This window comes from Bidens hawaiensis, unplaced genomic scaffold (assembly GCF_021521415.1).
Source record: "Bidens hawaiensis isolate Kalapana, Puna unplaced genomic scaffold, B.hawaiensis_p1.1 tig00085565_1, whole genome shotgun sequence".
Classification (NCBI taxonomy): domain Eukaryota; kingdom Viridiplantae; phylum Streptophyta; class Magnoliopsida; order Asterales; family Asteraceae; genus Bidens; species Bidens hawaiensis.
Genome location: NW_027504152.1, coordinates 4,366 through 24,652, shown reverse-complemented (window position 1 = coordinate 24,652; position 20,287 = coordinate 4,366). Strand labels below are relative to the sequence as shown.

Sequence of the window (20,287 nt, the reverse complement as noted above, 5' to 3'; positions counted from 1 at the left end):
CCCCTGGATGTTAGCGCAACGGTAACATCCCTCCTAACGGAAAATTATCCCAACTTTGATATAATCAGTTTTGAACCCTTATTTCGACCTATCCTTAATTCCAGCAACCAAGTACAAGCCCCAGGACAAGTTTGCACCATCCTGAAGCCTCCGGTTCGTCCGTTCATCGCATGCCTTCATCCTCTCATCAGATAGCGAATATTTCCGTGACGCCAATGTCAGGCTAAAACCATTGTATTCACTTTAGGCTAGGGTTTTGTGTAAACTAACTTTGATCAAATTCTATGTTTTGAATGATTATAAACTTGATTGAATGTCTTAAATCTTGTTTTACATTAGAATTGATTGTTTAAACAGTTTATGACTTTGATTATCAAACTTGCATCACTTTTCTGGTTGTGTTCATCACATGTAGGGTTAGCTCTTATGTCATTGTACCAATAATCGTTAGTCATTGCTTATAACTGTTTTTCATACATTAAACTGGTAATTGGGTAAACCGGGGTTCAGTGTGTCAACAATTTGGTTAGGGTATCGTTTGTCCTCACAACCCAACTGTTAGGTTTAGTAATTACTGCGCAATTAATCTATATGAATCTATAAACCTAACAATTTTCGTTGGTTAATGCTTTAATTTTGAGTGAATATGTTTGCTACCGTTTTCGAACAAGGGTTGTCTTACACCTAACCTTTGTTTTTAAGAGAGAAACATGCCCGGACCGTTCCAGCGGTGCGGTCATTCAGCGACACCTATGGTAGCGGGTTATTGCATATGTTTATGTTTGTAAATTACCATCTTACGAGAACATATGCTAAAATGCATAGTAGTAGGTACGAAAGGGAGTAGTCAAAGAATGAGTGGTCACATTACTATTTAAGTGTTTTCGAAGCTTATACTGAAATTATTTGGAGCGTTATATAAAACTCTCCTTTTTATTTCCAACAACTATGTTATCAGCATAAAACTCCATTTCTTTTCCACTTTACAGCCCCCGCCTGCAACGTGGCGTGTATATATACTAGTATATATTAATTTTCAAATTTCTTAAGCATAAAAGGTTGGAATGCATGCTAATTGGGCTTGGAGCCAAGAGGCTTGAATTAGTTTTGACATTTTTCTTCAATCAAAAGTCAAATCTTTGCATTTACTTCTAGTGCATTTGAAGTGTATAATTTTGGTTATCATAATACATACTATGATCATTAAGAGTTCATGTGTTCAGCTTTCTTATATGTTTTTACTTTATGTTTTAATTATACTTGAGATTCCCTCCTGTATTTGTATTGGTCGACCTTTTCGGAATTTGACTTGTAGACTCACTTGAGTTGGGTTATTAAAATATACAAATTTATTGATAGTTAATTAAAAACCTATTATTCTTTTACATGAATAATCTAGCATTCAAAACATATACAACATTTTATGTACATCAATTCAGTCATCAAGAATGAAGACCGCAATACAACACGAACCTATGCCCCTCCACACAGACCAGACATTAGACATACATGATGCATCACATTCTACAAAAGGAAATATCACATAAAATCTCTTTTTGGAACTTGAGTTAGGTTTTGTGAAGGCTTTGGGCGGTTTTAGGTTTGGTTTCAACCGACAACAAGAGAACAAGGGTTCTTGCCCATATTTGTTTCTTGTTCATCAAGCAGTTAACCCTAGCTTAATCTCTATATATACCATTCACTATGTGATTGCAATCTTTGCATCTGAATATAATAAAATAACCTAGTTGCAGCCCGTGATATAAGACTATGATAGAGTTTCTTGGGTTTGCTCAACTCAAGAGAGTTTTCAAAATAACTTTACTGTAATTAAACATGATCTTAACTCACATATATAAGATAAATGTGCACAACTAAAAAGTAGAGGATTTTGTTGACAAGTTCCGTAGGGTTGGATTCTAACTATCTCATATACTTGTAGGCAGTTGCAGCTAACAAGTTTACAAAGAGATACATCAAAGGATACGACAGTCGTCTTTTACTAAAATTGGATCATAAGACACGTTGCTTTAAAATATTATATCTTCAACATCCCTAACTAATTGAAGTAAAAATGGTTCAATCTATTCATTATTAGACATTTAGCATAAACAAAATTTAGTTCGATTTATTTACCTTCAATTTGTTAGCTACAGATTTGAGAAAGAAAAAATCTACAGAGAAGAAGATGGATTAACTCTGTTCAGAAAATAGCTAATCTCATTCAAGACATAACGTTATGTTCGGTATTGATACAGTTCTAACAAACTGACTATCTATCTTGACAAAGCTACCCCAAATGAATACAACAATTACATAATAGACCCTAGACTATAGAATCACGATTTGTCATGTTTGGTCTTTATATCTGATGTAACACAATTTTATAATATTTATAATCACCTTAATAATTAAATTTTTAAGGTTATCAATCATTTTATTGTTGACATGCGAAGCACTATTAGGCGAACCTTTTGAAAAATCCTTACGATGAACTAACTGCAAATACAATCATCAATAGTTGCATAATTAAAGTACTAATATAGATCAAACGGATTTAACTCATTTTTTTGTTTATTTAAATCGTTTTATAAATACTTGCAAAGGTACTGTTGCAACTGTGTGGCCTTCCAAGTAATTATAATAGTTGTTGACTTGTTGATAATAAGTTCCAAAATTGAACTAGATCAAAAAAACAAAGCCATTTCCTTTATCAGATCTTAATCTTCAAACTTAAGAAGAAGGTATCACCAATACAACACGGGTGGAAGTCGGCAAGAATAACGTTATCCTCCAAATGCTTTTCCTGATGGGAACGAGGAATACCAAGCTTACCATAGATCATGGATTTCACACTGCGGATAGTATGTGTTGGAGGGTTGTACAACAAAAAACACAGGCCATCCGAGGGTTACTTAATTTCAGAATGAATAACAGGCTCTTTCATTACCAACAATCAAGACATTAATTAATTTTTATAAATCGTTCTGACTTAGGCATAAGTGTAAAAACCGCATTATCCTTGATGTAGTGATCAAAAAGGATATAGTGGTTCTTAAGAGCCACTCGATCGGTTGAAGATGAGCCCCTGCTGGTGAAAGGGAATATATATGTTCCTTAGCATGGATCATTAACTTGACGGTAGCAATTTGGTATAAGCATTTGACTTTAAGAGAGATCATCTTACCGGTGCATGCCAAGACTATATATAATACAAAGATTGAAAAACTAAACATTAAAACAACAAAATGTAGAAAATATTCAAATAACGGTTGTAGAAGAATCCTTACACTTTATCTCGTAGATGGTCAATGTTAAAAGTACTCTCATCATCTCTAGACCCGCTCTCATCAGGGTGACTGGTGTATCTTCTATCTTGGTTATCCGCCATTCCCGATATTTTTAGAGGTCGAGTTGAGGGGAGTAACACACACACGCGCACACACACACACACACACACACACATATATATATATATATGGAAGAGTTAAAATAAAAACTCACTCCAGTTGTGAAAACCCCGAAAACTCTATCTAAGCCCTTGATTTTTTTTAATGGATGGTTGGGATCTAATAAATCACAATAGTACAAGTTTTTTAATAAAAAATACAATATACAAGTACATAAGGGCAAAACAGACATTTTATGTGCATTTGCTTTACATCCAGACAATCAAGCATTCTCTCTCCATATTTTAATGGTGATTTTCAGATCTCATTAATTTCCCACCCACAATTTTCTCTCCACTTCTTGTTCTTCCAATCACTTTCTTATTGTTCTTCAAATTAAACCACCTTTTTCTTGTTCTTCAAATTATCAACAATCAACATGTTCTAGCAACCTAAAAAAGCATCTTTCGTGAACCCTTGACACCATTTTCCGGCGCAAGCTGATGGGGGCGGTTAAGATCTTGGCATATCAGAAACTTTTTATGACACCGTGAAAGGTCTTGATATACTAGAAACTCTTTATAACATTGTTGGTCTTCATCTTTGACCACCACCACGTAGCGACGACCGAGTTTACCACTTGATCGAGTGATTTTCCTCTACAAAAGGTTCAGATCTGGACATTTTATATTGACAAAGTTCTGAACAAGAATTTATGGATGAAAGATGCTAAGATCTCGTCATTTTTAATTTTATATGTTGATAGAGCTCAGATCTAGTCATTTTAGTATATTTGTTTTTAAAGATATACTTGAAAATTTTGTTTGGATTTAATTCTTATTTTCCATTTTTTGAAATTTATTATAATAAAATAGAAAATAAGCTTCATTCATCTTTTTATTGTTGGCCCTTAAAAAAGTTTAAACTTTTTTTTTTTGTGATTCTTGAAAAAATCTTGAATTTTGTACTAAATCTTCAACTTATTTGTACCGGAAAAAAAAAGACGGCAGGGTGGGATGGTCTTCAGAGTTTGTTTTTTAAACATATGTTACTTTTGTCTAAAAACATATGTTTTTAACATGCGAAAACGTATGTTACGCCTGTTGACAGAGTTCGGATCTGGTCATTTTAGTATATTTGTTTTTAAAGATATACTTGAAAATTTTATTTGGATTTGAATCTTATTTTACATTTTATGAAATTTGTTATTTTAAAATAGAAAATGATCTTCATTTTTTTTTATTGTTGGCCCTTATAAAAAATTAAACCTTTTGTTTTTGTTTTTGTTGTGATTCTTGAAAAAATCTTGAATTTTGTACTAAATCTTCAACTTATTTATACCGGGGAAAAAACGGCAGGGTGGGATGGTCTTCAGAGTTTGTTTTTTTAAACATGTGTTACTTTTGTCTAAAAACGTATGTTTTTAACATGCAAAAACGTATGTTACGTCTGTTGACAGAGTTCAGATCTGGTCATTTTAGTAAATCTGTTTTTAAAGATATACTTGAAAATTTTGTTTGGATCTAAACCTTATTTTACATTTTCTTAAATTTTTTATTTTATAATAGAAAAAGGAGTTTCATTATTCTTTTTGTTGTTGGCCCTTAAAAAAATTTAAACTTTTGTTGGTTTTTGTTGTGATTCTTGAAGAAACTTTGAATTTTATACTAAATCTTCAACTTATTTGTACCGGAAAAAAAAGACGGCAGGGTGGGGTGGTCTTCAGAGTTTGTTTTATTAAACATATGTTACTTTTGTCTAAAAACATAAGTTTTTAACATGCGAAACGTATGATACGCATGTCTTCAGATTTTAAATATGCAAAAACGTATGTTACGTTTGTCTTCATATTTTAAAAATGCAATGTGTTTTTTTTGTACCGGAATGTTATTATTCTATTTTTTTATCTATCTGATTCACCGATATTACTAATAAATTAAAATTTAAATCATATATCTCCAACTTAAAACAAAATGTCAAACAATTTACTTATGATTATTATTACGTAAACGTTTTCAAAAGAACTTTTGAAGCAATTAAAATATGCGTATTATAAGATTTTTAAAACTTTCTTGTTCACTAAGAAGATGCTATTAACATAAAAAAAACATACAAAAATCAATAAGGATTTGAAATATTTCAATAGTCAACATGAAAATATATCAAAAGTAAAAAAGGTGATATGACCCCAATAGTACTTTCCATCACCTTTAAAGGTGTACTTTTTTTAAAATATAAAATATGTCACAATCACTTTCATTACTTTATGTCACCATCACTTTTATTACTTTATGACACCATTAAATCTTTAAATTTTTAAGTTCATTTGTTTCAGACAACTGTGTACTACATGCTGTCAAAAGAGGTGTGTGGTGTATCATACGAATTTTAAAACTTTTTTGTTCATTAAGAAGATATTTTTAACATAAAAAAAACTATATAAAAATCAATAAAGATTTGAAATATTTCGATAGTCAACATAAAAAGACATCAAAAGTAAAAAAAGTTGATACGGCTAAAAATAACTTTTCACTACCTTTTAGGGTGTACTTTTATTAATATATATATATATGTCACCATCACTCTCTCTTTCCTATGCATATCCACACACTTTTATCCCCACACTTTATATCACTGTCATACTATTTCTCCTACACATATATCCACACACTTTATGTCATCACCACTCTCCCTCCCTCCTACAAAAAATACACTATTTAAAAAAAATGTATTTGTTTTTCATCTTAACTCAATCCAATCCAGCCTATCTTCCTGTTTTTCTTTAAAATATCGACAACCAACAGGTTTCCGGCCCAAGATGACTATGGAAGTAACATACGTTTTAGAAGGAACTTCAAAACAACAAAAAAAACATATGTTAATTGTTTTGACATTAATCGAACATACGTTTTTCGAAAACATATGTTTTACGAACATTTTACATACACCAAAATACACTCATATGGATTCTTATTGATAAAAAGAAAAAATAATAATAAAAAACAAAATACAATTCTTTAGATCTTGAAAAGAAAAAGAAGAAAAAATATCTTATAAACAAATCAATACCACTATACACACTCATATGGATTCTTATTGATAAAAAAAAAATAATAATAAAGAAAAAAAAATACAATTCTTTAGATCTTGAAAAGGAAAAGAAGAAAAAAATCTTATAAACAAATCATTACCAATATACACTCATATGGATTTCTATTGATAAAAAGAAAAAAATAATAAAAGAAAAACATCAGATATCTACCAACTATATTCAAAAGAAAAAAAGAAAAAAGAGTAAAGATCTATCCAAAAATAAATCAAAGATCTACCATTACTTAGAGCTGAAAAAGAATCAAAATAGAAAAAAAAATAAAGAAAGAAAGAAACCTTCAGATCTTGAAAAAACATAAAAAAAATCTACCAAATTCCGAGTTAATCGGATCCGGCTTGCTTTCTTCGACCTATCGTCGTCGACCTGCCGCTGTTTATTCTCCACTGCAAGAGTGGAACCATCACAAACATTATTGGCTGGATAAATACATACTCTATTTTGTTCTTGAAGATGGATAAATTTATGTTCTTGAAGTTGGTAATAATAGAGAAAGATGAGAGAGAAACTTTTAGAATGATTAGAGAAAATTGAGACAAAAGAGATGAGAGAATAGTAAAAGGTGGAAATGGACAATATTTATGAAATTACCTAACTTTATTTAAAAACAATTAATCTAAGCAATGCATATGTGGCACAACAAGAGCCACACATTTGAGTTTGCAAGGTTTCACAACTGTAGGAGGTTTTCTTCTTATACTTCCTATATATATATATATAGTGGTGTATTTAATGTGCTAAAATTGTGGATTGATTCTAAAGCTGAAAGATAAACGACTTTTCGTGTTTCATTAAAATGACAAAACAGTTTTTCTTTCCTGTTTGGATTTGGTTGTGAGTGACAGATATTGTTTTTTATAGTTTGGGTAATAAAACAACACTTTCTTTCTAGTTCTTCTGGCTTAAATTTCCCAATTGCTTCACTTCTTTGACTTTAGTTTTACTTCATACACATGTATACAATTATTACCCTGTTTTACTAAGACATAATACTTTATATGGGTTTGGATCAAAGGGTAAAGTAATTCAAAAATTAGAAGGTGAGAAGGATTTGTACACACACAAAAAAACCTCTAAAATAATAAAAAAAAATCATAAGTCAAAATTTAATAAAAAATTGAAAAAAGTAATAACACAAAAATGTTTTCATCGTCTTTCTCGTTCTAAAAAAAGACACAATGGTGAGTGAAAAAGATCATTGTGTCTTTATGTTTATCATTGTGTTTTGTGTTTATTTTTATCATTAATTGTGTCTTTTTTCCTTGACATTGTGCCTTTTTTCTTTATAGTGTTATATTTTGTTCGTCATTGTGTTATATTTTGCGATATATTGTGACTTTTTTTAGTTATTATTGTGTCTTTTCTTCATTTTCGTCATTGTGTCTTTGATCTCACCAATGTGTTTTTTCGTGAATATTTTTAATTTTTTTATTATTTTTTTGAACGTGAATGATGGCAGAATCATTTTAGTTTTTTTATATTTTTTATTTATATTTTGAATTATGATATTTTCATGTTTTGAATTTATTTTTAAGGGGTTTTTCCTGTGGTCACAAATCCTTCCTACACTTCTTATTTTTGTCTTCTTTTGTATTTTAGTTTTACCCTTGGATCAAATATACATAAAATTAAGGTGTTAACTGTGAGAATTAAGTAGTAGAGTAAATATATACAAGTAGACTAATTATGTAATTACATCATAAAGTAATTACATAATTACTCTATGATATAATTACATAATTACTTTAATTATATATAATTACTCTACTTGATTCTCACAAGTAACACCTTAATTTTATTTGTACGTTAATTTTCCCCTCTACTTGATATTAATTATATGTAATATAAAAATATAGTATTATGTAGACGTGCACAAATCGGGTACAGTTGAAAAACCCGAACCGGTTCGGAACCGGTTTTTTTCTCACCGGGTAGGAAATGGCACCGGTTCGGTTCCCGACCCGAACCGATGCCCCGAAATGCCAACTTTTAGGAACCGGGTAGGGTAGGAACCGGGATCAGTTATTACGTAAAAATCGGTTCCACCGTTTTTTTTTTTGAAATTCAAATAATCTAGCCATTAGAAACCGGTTCCAACGGCTATATAGCCGTTTTTTACCGTTGGAACCGGTTTTTTTTACTATAATTAGGTTATTTTCATTCTATAAATAGCAAGGTATGGTGTGTACTTGTTAAACCACTTCCAAAACTATAAAACACACTCCAAAACACAATTAAGCTTAAACCGACAACAAATGACAACTAATGACGACGTTGTTATGGTGATCGAAAAAACAAGATGCCCCGATGTTTGGGTTCATTACGATTTGTGTCTCATGACCGACTCACTAGAGATGGCTCGTTACAAATATTGCTCGTAGTTTCTTAAAGCAGGATCCAACTCGACATTACGAAAACATACGAATAAATTATGTCGAGAGAAAAGAAGTTTGGATGCTAAAAAAGCGGAAGTGGGAGAGTCGTCCGGCTCTACAACCCAAGCATCTACCACCGGTGACAACGCTTAATCGTTGTAGAACGCCGGATTAAAACGACAGACTTTGTTTTTTTATTTTTAGTTGTTATGTTTAGTATCGTTTATGTTTTAATAATGTTTGTAATAGTTATTGTTTAAATAAATAAAATGTTCGTCGTTATTAAAAAAGTAACAACAAATTAATCATGACTAACAAAAGTAGTTATTATTAAACAAATCAAAACTAAATATTAGTTGAACTTGTTACAAATAATTTTACTAAAACAAATAAAAAACACAAATTACAACTCTTCTTCGTCTTCACCATTGTCTTCATTCTCGTCTTCACCCTCTTCTTCGTTATCGAAAGAACCCGTCCTCCGCCTCCTCATCATGAATAGGACGCTCTATTGGTATTTCGTCTTCAAAGTTCGCCTTGTGTTGTACACGATCCACCGCATCCAAATGGTCATTTAGGCAAATGCAAACCTCTAGAGACTCGGGAGTTAATTTTGTTCTTCGCATAGATAATACCCTCCCACTAAGAGAAAAAACCGATTCGGAAGCAACCGTTGAGGCTTGTACGGCAAGCAAATCACGAGCCATGGCGGATAGAATGGGAAATTCGTTTTGTTTTCCTTTCCACCAAGCCAACAAATCAATATTGCGAATTTCGTCGACCGTTGCGCCCTCAACATAGTTTGCTCCACTATATCGACCAAGTTCGCTAGTTGGTGTGTTTCCTCTTTGCCTCTTAGATGCCGATTCACGAACCAGATTCATCAAGTTTATAAGTGGGTCATTGCACGGCCTACTAGTTGTTTTTTTCACAAAAGACGATCTCGTGCTTGGACCATACATTTGAAAATAATGGTCATAAAGGTCTTGAAGGTTTTTGTTGAACTTTTCCTTCGCTTCCGTCGACAACTTTGGGTCGATCTCGTGCATACCCAAGTTGTCGAATATTTCCTCGATCGTTGTCTCAACCCCATGAACATTCCAATAGGGTTTTAATGCGGCGGCACAAGTAAAGACCGGCGGTATGTTTTCAAAATATTTTAATAATTTTTCCTTCATCACCGCAACAATATTCTTGAAGAGTTTGTTCTTCTCCGCAAAGTTTTTAAAAGTGCAAGACATGTAGTACAATTCTTGCAAAACCCAACAACTAGTAGGATAATAGACTCCCGATAACTTTGTTGTTGAGTTTTTGAACACGTCAAGATACCCCAACAAAAAAACGACATTCACCCAAACACTTTCTGGAAGCATATCCGCCTCGCGTTCATCAACAAGATTGTTATGAGAAGATTGTAAAGTTTGGCGTTGGGCAAAAACACACTTTAGCATATGACAAGTTGAGTTCCAACGGGTTGGAACGCCCCAATTCGGCCCCCAAATACTTTCTTTCAACCGACTTGCAATAGTTCTTTATATTCAAGATGTCTTCTTTTACCACTTTTGAAGACATCTTGTAACATAAGTTTAAAGAATTTTAAATCGTCACAAATGTTTTCATTGTCGAGACCTTTTTGAACAACCAAGTTGATGATATGTGCAACACATCGAACATGAAAAAATCCCCGAAACAAGGTGGTGTATATTTAATGATAAATTTTTCGGCCGCCTTAGTATTGTTTGAAGCGTTGTCAAACGAAATCGAAAATATTTTATTTCTCAAGTTGTAAGTCGTTATAACTTCATCAAGTAATTCAAACAATTTTTTGGCGGTATGTGGGAATAGGAAGTTTTCAAAAGCGATGGTGTGTTCCATCAATTGTCATGTCACCGGATCAACCCAATGAGCGGTGACACATATGTATGATTCGGGCAACCCGTGTGGTGCCGACCAAACATCGGTAGTTAAACCAACCATCGCTTGTAAAGAATGAAAAAACTCGATTAACTCTTTTTTAGCAGACTCCCACAACTTGATACAATGACGTCTTAAGGTAGTACGACTTACATGTGTGTATCGCGGTTGTAGAGTTTCTCGAATCAACGACGTCAAATCCGGGTCATCAAAGTGGTTAAACGGCAAACCTCGTTGAATAACGAACTTTGTCATTCTATCTTGAACTTGAGTCGTGTTGTAACGAAATAGTGAACCATCTTTACCCAAGTCAATTTGATCGGTCGCGCCAATCCCTTTCAACGCCTTGCAATATGGCTTCTCGATATGTTTTCTCAAAGTCAAGTTGGAATCGTGCTTTAATTGTGTTCCACATAGTTTGCAACGAGCCTTTTGATAACCTTCGACATTCACAATCAAATCCCAATTCTTCCACATGTCTTGGTTGCGGTTATGGGTGACGGCCGCAAGAACATTTGGGTCCTCCATAGGAGGAACGGTTTCAATAAAAACACTCTTCTTAGCCTTCTTGTTGGTTTTTTTGATGGGTGCCATAATAATATTTAGTTGGATGGTCGGGTTTGCTAGATGAGAAGTATTTTAGTTTGTTTTTGAGTTTGGTGGTGAAAAAAGTAATGGAAAACAACTTATATATAGGTTTTGGGCTACAAGAACCGGTTCCGACGGCTATATTACCGTTGGAACTGGTTACAACGGCTCTTTTGTGTCTCAAAAACCGGTTCCAACGGCTATATTACAGTTGGAACCGGTTCCAACGGCTAGTTTGACCTGTGTTTGACTTTAAAAAAAAAACCGCCGGAACCGGTTTTTTCGGGTAGGAACCGGACCACGTACAATAAGGAACCGGGTAGGAACTGATTGGAAAATACAAATAGGGGAACCGGGTATGATTTTCAAGTAGAAAAATACCCAAACCGGGTATTTGGTCCATCGGGTAGGGACTGGAACCGGTTCCGGGTAGACTTCACCGGTTCGGTTCCGGAACCGTTTTTTTTTGCACGTCTAGTATTATGTACATCATATACTAATTATTCGATTGAAAACTAAAGTTACATAATTAGATTTTAAATTTTATGAAGATAAGAGATAATTTAAATTAAATGTGTTTTATTAGTTAAATTAGTATTTTATATTTTTATAAGATGGAGCCGGAAAAAAAGGATGAAAAGAAACACAATGTCATGACTCATTAGTGATTTTTATTTATTAGATATAGATTCACCACTTGAAAAGGATTTGAAACAAAAACTACAATTCATAAGATTCTATTCTTAATCCACCTAGAGTTCATTTAAATACTTTACAAATAAAATGTATGCTATGTAAAATATTATGGATACTAACACAAATCACATACAGGAAAGAAGTCCGATTCAAGCGCTAGCCTGGTTTACTCATGTTGATCGAATTAGTGATGTGGCATTGTGGTGGCCGACTCTATCCAGACGTGCACAAAAAAACCGGTTCCGGAACTGAACCGGTGGAACCGGCCCGAAACCGGTTCCAGTTCCTACCCGATGGAGCAAATACCCGGTTTGGGTATTATTGTACCCGAATGTCATACCCGGTTCCCCTATTTGTATTTCCCAGTCGGTTCCAACCCGGTTCCTAAGTGTACCCGGTCCGGTTCCTACCCGAAATAACCGGTTCCGGCGGGTTTTTTTTAAAAAGGTCAAACACTGGTCAAACTAGCCGTTGGAACCGGTTCCAACGGTAATATATCCGTTGGAACCGGTTTTTGAGAAACAAAAGAGCCGTTGTAACCGGTTCCAACGGTAATATAGCCGTTGGAACCGGTTCTTGTAGCCCAAAACCTATATATAAGTTGTTTTCCATTACTTGTTTCACCACCAAACGCAAAAACAAACAAAAAAACTTCTCCTTTAGCAAACCCGACCATCCAACTAAATATTATTATGGCACCCATCAAAAAAACTAACAAGAAGGCTAAGAAGAATGTTTTTATTGAACCCGTTCGTGCTATGGAGGACCCAAATGTTCTTGCGGTCGTCACCCATACCCGAAACCAAGACGTATGGAAGAATTGGGATTTGGTTGTCAATGCCGAAGGTGATCAAAACGCTCGTTGCAAACTATGTGGAAAACAATTAAAACACGATTCCAACTCGACTTTGAGAAGGCACATCGAGAATTCATATTGCCCGGCCTTGAAAGGGATTGGCGCGACCGATCAAGTTGACTTGGGTAAAGATGGTACGCTATTTCATTACAACACGACTCATGTTCAAGATAGAATGGCAAAGTTCGTTATTCAACGAGGTTTGCCGTTTAACCACTTTGATGACCCGGATTTGACGTCGTTGATTCGAGAAACTCTACAACCGCGATACACACATGTAAGTCGTACTACCTTAAGACGTCATGATTAATTTTTTTGTTACTTTTTTAATAATGACGAACATTTTATTTATTCAAACAATAACTACTATAAACATTATTAAAACATAAACGATACTAAACATAACAACTTAAACTAAAAAAAAAAAGTCTGTCGTTTTAATCCGGCGTTCTACAACGATTAAGCGTTGTCACCGCCGGTAGATGCTTGGGTTGTAGAGCCGGACGACTCTCCCACTTCCGCTTTTTTAGCATCCAAACTTCTTTTCTCTCGACAATACTTATTCGTATGTTTTCGTAATGTCGAGTTGGACCCTGCTTTAAGAAACTTCGAGCAATATTTGTAACGAGCCATCTCTTGTGAGTCGGTCATGAGACACAAATCGTAATGAACCCAAACATCGGGGCATCGTGTTGTTTCGATCACCATAACAACGTCGTCGTTAGTTGCCATTTGTTGTGGGTTTAAGCTTAATTGTGTTTTGGAGTGTGTTTTTATAGTTTTGGAAGTGGTTTAACAAGTACACACCATACCTTGCTATTTATAGAAGGTAAATAACCTATTTTTAGTAACAAAACCGGTTCCAACGGTCAAAAACGGCTATATAGCCGTTGGAACCGGTTTGTAACGGCTATATTATTTGAAATTCAAAAAAAAACCGGTGGAACCGGTTTTTACGTAATAACCGGTCCCGGTTCCTACACTACCCGGTTCCTAAAAGTTGGCATTTCGGGGCATCAGTTTGGGTCGGGAACCGAACGGGTTCCTGACTGGAACCGATGCCATTTCCTACCCGGTGAGAAAAAAACCGGTTCCGAACCGGTTCGGGTTTTTCAAGTGTACCCGATTTGTGCACGTCTAACTCTATCAACAAGGAGCACAAAGGTATTGCTGGGCGGTTCCATCAGTCGAATTAGTAATGTGGCGTTGTCATTGTTTTTATAAGTCGGTTACAAAAATGAATGACAATCTAATCATAAGGTAATAACAGAGCCACATATCAAAACAAATTATTTGTGTATCAAAAACAACATTATCATAAACAAAATGAATAATAGAATCAACTCAGAACCATGGTAACCAAAACAATACAACCAAAGTGTCCCGCAAACCATCAAACACCACAAGAAACTTATACAACCATCCATTCGAACCAAATCAAGTGGCAGCAACTGCAGTAACCACTTGGTCAACTATTGCAGTCAAAACCAACAGTCCCATTAGGAGCATCATCTTTAGCAGCCATTTCTGGTGCTGGTGCTGGTGCTGGTGCTGGTGCTGGTGCTGGTGCTGGTGCTGGTGCTGGAGCTGCATTCTTTGTGTCTTTAGAATCCTTGGCGGCAGGTGGTGGCGGCGGAATCATGTGTGCTGGCGGTGATTGCTTCAACTTCACCAAAATCTGTCTCAGCCTGGAGAGATCGGTTGGTTTCCCAGGCTTCGGTCCTTGAATGACTTCAATAGATGGTTTCTTGTCTTTATCTTTCCTGCCTCGTTTCTCAAGGTTCGGGACCTCACGAGGAACCAGCTCGGCTATTGCTTTCCAGTATTGTTTGTCGGCTTCTTTGTGGAATTTCTCTTGCTTTGCTAGATATAACTGTTTTAAACAAAAAATATTGATTTGAAATTTAAAGCAAAAAGATGAAATTATTGAGAAATAAATAAAAAATAGTGAGTTAAAAATGCAGTCCAATGAGATGTCAGCAAAGGGATGCTAAATGGATCATGTTCGCGGATTGGCAGGTCGAACCTGCCACAAGCCCAGATATTTTACACAAACTCGAAAATCATTTGACACTTTGACCAAAACACAACAAGCGTATGCGTATTCACTGATTGGCACAAACACGAACTGTTTAACCCGATACTTTTTATTTGCATATTATTACTCTAGAATTACAAATTTACACCCCAAAATATGCATGTGCATACAGCAATTATGTTAAACTACTAAAAACATGATGCCCATTTATCTTTATTCTTTTTAAATTTGACATAATTTACCCAATCATAACACAAATCTTGAAAAGTTACAAACACGAATCAATCCGTGAATTGCCCAGGTATGGGTTGACCCGTGGCTAATGTGTTCGCGTGTTCAGCACTTCAAGCCGAATCCATTTAGACTAACGCCAAACCTATGAATTTCGTGTTAGGTTCGGGTCAAAACTTCCCATTTCCCAATTCCCTGCCCCTTGCACAAAAAATAATAATGCCAACTATTGCCAAGTGTGTTTAGAGTAACAATTTCGTCCAATTTTGGATAGTTAACAAAAGGGGCAATTTCATAGAATAGTAACCAAGTTTCAAAAGTGTTCCAATTAGGTCACTCAACTTTAAAAAGTGTTCTAATTAGGTCACTCAACTTTCATATTTTATTAAATTAGGGGTTTTAACATGTTTTTTTAACATTTTTATTTTTTGTTTCACATAAGAAATCTTTTTATCTTTTTTTTGATGTTGACGTTGAGTGGCGACGTGGATTTTCTTTTTTATTTTTGAATTTTAATATAATTAACATTTTTTAATTTTTTAAAAATATAACTACATATATTGCAAATTCCGACCCCCACATCTTATCCTCCATTTCTTTCTTAACAAACAAAAAAATCGGTGAGACTCGATTTGATGATTTAGTGATCCGATTTGAGAAAAATATGCATGAGTGACCTAATTGGAACACTTTTGAAAGTTGGTTACTATTCTATGAGATATTCCCACTAATACTATAACTATTAAGGAAGCTAATCATTGAGTGATTAAATCTTTCAAAATTTTTAAAATGATTAAAAATCAGAGAACAAAATAGGTTTTGCTAAAACTATCACACTAGCTCTTCACTTTCAACTAGGAGGCCAGGGCGTGCGAAAAAAAATCCGATCCTTAACAGTAAAACTGAACCGAAATAACCGAACCCGAACTAAAACAGACGGCTTGGTTTTAACTTTTTGTAAAATCCGGACTTTCGGTTCGGTTTCAGTGTTTCATGTAACTAAAAACAAAAAACAACAAACCAAATCAAATTTATGAATTTTCATTTTTAGTACTTTATAGAACTTTGATAAATAGTGATAACCCAAATATTTTAGCCCAACTTATAATAATCAATTAAATATTAACCAACAAAAATATCTATGCTCAAAGTTTTGTTCAAATTCTTTACAATGAGCCAAACTATTTTCGGCCCAAAACTTTCAAGCCCAAATGGTAAAAGCTGAAACCAAACCAGAAATTCTGAAACAAACGTTTTCACGAAAACCAAATCTTTGGTTTTTGGTTCGGTTTGACCCCAAAACTGGCCCATGCAGACATGAGACAACACACCCCTGCTTTCAATTAGAGCAAGCATGCATGGCAGCTCTTAGGAGGTGAACAATTCAACCCATTTAACTAAATGTGGGTCGTTTTGGGTCAGATGGGGACACTATGAAATCTTAGCTAAAAAGGAACGTGTCATAAGTGAGCCAGAGTGTTTTTAAATGCTTAACACTGCGTTTCTTGGGTTAAAAATATAAGTAATAACAAACACTGTTGACACATTGGCCCAGTCCGACCCGACCAGTTTAGAGCCAAACCCAATTTGACCCCCAGCACGCCTCGCATACGTGTAATGAGAATTACCTTTTGTCCTTGTCTGTTGGTGAGCTTGTTAGTCTCGGTGTTGTGGTGTCTTTTGTCATGGAAAGCTCGTTTGTAGATTTCACCTTCTTCCATGATCTGGTTTCTTAATTGTTTCTCCTTGTTTTCCTTGTCCTCTAAGCGAATTGCATTCAGTCTGCACAAGAAAGATAAATCGCATTCTAAAAGTACTCCTACAGTTGAAAGCAAACCTAAACTTTTGCTATACACAACAGAGACAAGGCTGTTGGGTTATGAAGGCCTTTGGGCCGGTTTTATTAGAAGGCCCGGTTTTGGCTCCTAATTATGTTTAACCCTAATCTTGTTTATTATATATATCCCATCATGTAATTGTAATCTTGGTTCTGAGCTAATAAGAAAACCTAGTTGCAGCCCGTGGACGTAGGTCCCCTCGCGGGGACCGAACCACGTTAAATTCTTGTGTCGTTTATATTTTCGTTTATGTGTGTTTATCGTTGTGCATGTGTGTGCTGTTTCGCTTCCGCGCGCCGCTTTGTTCCTAACAAGTGGCATCAGAGCTTTGGCTCGTTGTTTACACACGGTTTTGCACGGGTATCGATCGAAAAAAAAAAAAAAGGTAGAAGAGGCTGGTTTGAGAAGGGCTGCTACAGTGCCGCCGCTACAGTGCCGCGGTGAACAGTATCCGGCATGAACAGTGTTTCCGGCCGTGAACAGTGATTCCGGCGGTGAACAGTATTGTCAGAGATCTTCGTTTTTCTGGTTAACAGGGCTGTTCGGGGCTGTTTTTCAGGGCTGTTTGGGACGGTTTTCCGGGTGATTTTGCAATTAGAATTCCTGTTTTGGACTTCTTGGAGTTGCAGGTTTCACTCGGGCGTTGCAGGTGAAGCACCGGGTCGGGTGTTTCGGGTTTTAGGGTTTTTCTTTGGAGGTTGCTCGGCTTCAGGGAACCGGGTTTTGTGAAGACCATTTAGGTTCGGGTTCAGATTTGTTTGCAAGAGATTAGTCTGAGTACTGGTGATGGATAAACTTGGAGAAAATGGAACCAGCGGGTGTGCTGGTGACGGCATAAGTGAAAAAAAAAAAATGAGGTTAGTGGCAAGTCATGTTAACTATTGCTCGTTTGGATGATCTTTCGGTTAGGGTTTGAGTTAACTGATCGTGTGTACGGTCATAGAACCCTTGGTACCGCTTGATTTCATGAAAGTTCTACTGTTGTTATAACTGTTTGCCTGTTAGCTGGTTCGAAACTGTGATTATTACTTCTTGTTCGTTTGGAATTGTGAAGTTATATCTTGTTTGGTGGTGATCAGTGGTACACCATTTGAGAGGTTCATAATCTCGTGTTGGGTAAAGTTATTTGCCGGGATAGTACGAGTGGGGTTCATCTCATGGAATGTTGGTGTGGCATGGGTTGGGATAACAGGAACAGTGGGAGCTGGGCATAGTCGACTTGGTAGGTTGCGTAGAGGTGAGACATTTTAAGAGTCGATGTCGAAAGGTTTGGAATTCTGCTTTTGAGAATGTATCTGGGGTTGATGCATTGAGACTCAGTGAAGGCGGTGAAGACTCTTGGGTTCAAGATTCTAGTTTGCTTTATTTCTTGTTACTCACTTCAATGAAGCATTTGTTGAATCTTTTAGTTAAAGACTTTTGGAAGATACGGTCTCTGTATCGTCGGAAGAAGTGAACCAACTTCCGAGTTATAAGGTCTTGGCTCGCTGAATCGGGTAGAGCTAAGGGGTTTCAGTTTGCAGACATGAAGCCTGGAGCCACAGTGATGTTAGCTTGAGCGTATTCGGAGGTCTGAACATGTTCGGGGTTTTGGTAACAGTGGGAGCACGCGGTGTGTTCTAGGTTTGTTTCCAAAGGGACGTTGAGTTCGGAAGACTGGGAAATCCGAATGTGAAAATCTCTCCTGGTATAGTCTGCTGATTTTTGGAGAGTGATTATCCTCTGGAAGTCTTTGGAGCCGGTAGTGTGAGTAAGTGAGGGCCGGTTAAGATTGAGGATGAGCCATTGGCGGGTTTTGTCATGGCTGGGTCTGTGATGACCGGATTGGAGCTCTCGGGAGCTTCAATGGGCCTTTCAGGTAACTGATGGGAAGGGGCGCTGCAACTGGTGTGGATTGGTAGAAATCTTAGTTTGTTCCTAGAGAACTGGAGGCTTGGAGAACTTCTTTTGTTGAAGTTTTAGCTTGTTCTTGGAACTGGAGGCTTGGTTGATTTCTATTACTGAAGATTACTAGAGTTACTGGATGAATGAGATTGTTATATTTACTTGGATGGCAGGCTGGAATTTATCGCAAGGCCTTCAAGTGGGAGATTGTTGGGTTATGAAGGCCTTTGGGCCGGTTTTATTAGAAGGCCCGGTTTTGGCTCCTAATTATGTTTAACCCTAATCTTGTTTATTATATATATCCCATCATGTAATTGTAATCTTGGTTCTGAGCTAATAAGAAAACCTAGTTGCAGCCCGTGGACGTAGGTCCCCTCGCGGGGACCGAACCACGTTAAATTCTTGTGTCGTTTATATTTTCGTTTATGTGTGTTTATCGTTGTGCATGTGTGTGCTGTTTCGCTTCCGCGCGCCGCTTTGTTCCTAACAAAGGCATCATCAAGTACCCTAACCCGGCCAAATATAAGATAGCATCAGCAACATCTAAAGGATTTTTTAATCTGGTCGTAAGAGATATCAAGATCTAAATAAAATAAATAATTTATGATCAGTTGAAATGAATAGCATCACATATAGATCTTGATTTGGATTCAACCCCTTGAGTTTCTTTAAAGTGCCATCCCTAATTCTTTTTTATTCTCTAATAATCCGTTGAATAAATAAACCAAAAGTAAACACTCAGTGTTTGAACCAAAAACATACAAATAAATCATGAATGATCCAGAGATCCGTCACAAATCCAAGCTCATAATTGATAACTAGTTTTCAATGGATGAAGAAACAAAAGAGAATTATGAGAGATCCAGTAAATAATAATAATAATAATAAGTTACCGGCGCCATTCACGAAGAGCGAAGCCTTGTTCGTGTTGTTTCATTTCAGATGGAGGTGGAAGCAGTGGTCCGTCGGAAGTGAATATTCCGTCAGCATCTTCTCCGATATTATAAGCATGAGTGCCGTTGGAGTAAGTGTTGGGATCCGAATCACCGAATCCGAATGGATCTGATCCGGGCTGTTCTCCGTTGAAGTAACCGGAGTCCAGGTGGCTGCCGGAAAATGATGACATTATTTCTCTCCACTCACTGACTCTGACTCTTCTTTCGGGTTGGAAAGGAATACGAGGGACTACAACTCATTACAACCGAATAAATATATTGGGATTATTATCATCATCATCATCGATCATCAATCATACCCAGTAAAATCTCACCGACAGCAAAGCTATAAGTATATTGAGATTATTATATGATATCAAAATATGTTCTTTCTTTTCAACGTGGTGTGCCGGTAGGAAAACATTAGTTTTTCA

The 20,287-nt window shown here is 35.8% G+C and overlaps 1 protein-coding gene across 1 annotated transcript; it reads right to left on the bottom strand.

Moving 5' to 3' along the window:
• Positions 1–14,395: 14,395 nt before the first annotated feature.
• On the bottom strand, positions 14,396–20,008 carry LOC143607705 (clathrin light chain 1-like). Its single transcript, XM_077083059.1, has 3 exons — positions 19,812–20,008; positions 16,825–16,978; positions 14,396–14,800 (listed from the first exon to the last, which is right to left on the bottom strand). Exons 1-3 carry the CDS (start codon positions 19,853–19,855, stop codon positions 14,396–14,398), a joined length of 603 nt encoding a protein of 200 aa, XP_076939174.1. The 5' UTR covers positions 19,856–20,008.
• Between the last annotated feature and the right edge of the window lie 279 nt (positions 20,009–20,287).

Bases quoted from the DNA above. Each gene is read 5' to 3' on its own strand.
- LOC143607705 (XM_077083059.1), bottom strand. From the start codon at position 19,855: ATGAAACAACACGAACAAGGCTTCGCTCTTCGTGAATGGCGCCG. The intron at 16,979-19,811 runs GTAACTTATTAT...TTTCTTGTGCAG, and splicing joins GCTCTTCGTGAATGGCGCCG to ACTGAATGCAATTCGCTTAG. The intron at 14,801-16,824 runs GTAATTCTCATT...TGTTTAAAACAG, and splicing joins CCAACAGACAAGGACAAAAG to TTATATCTAGCAAAGCAAGA.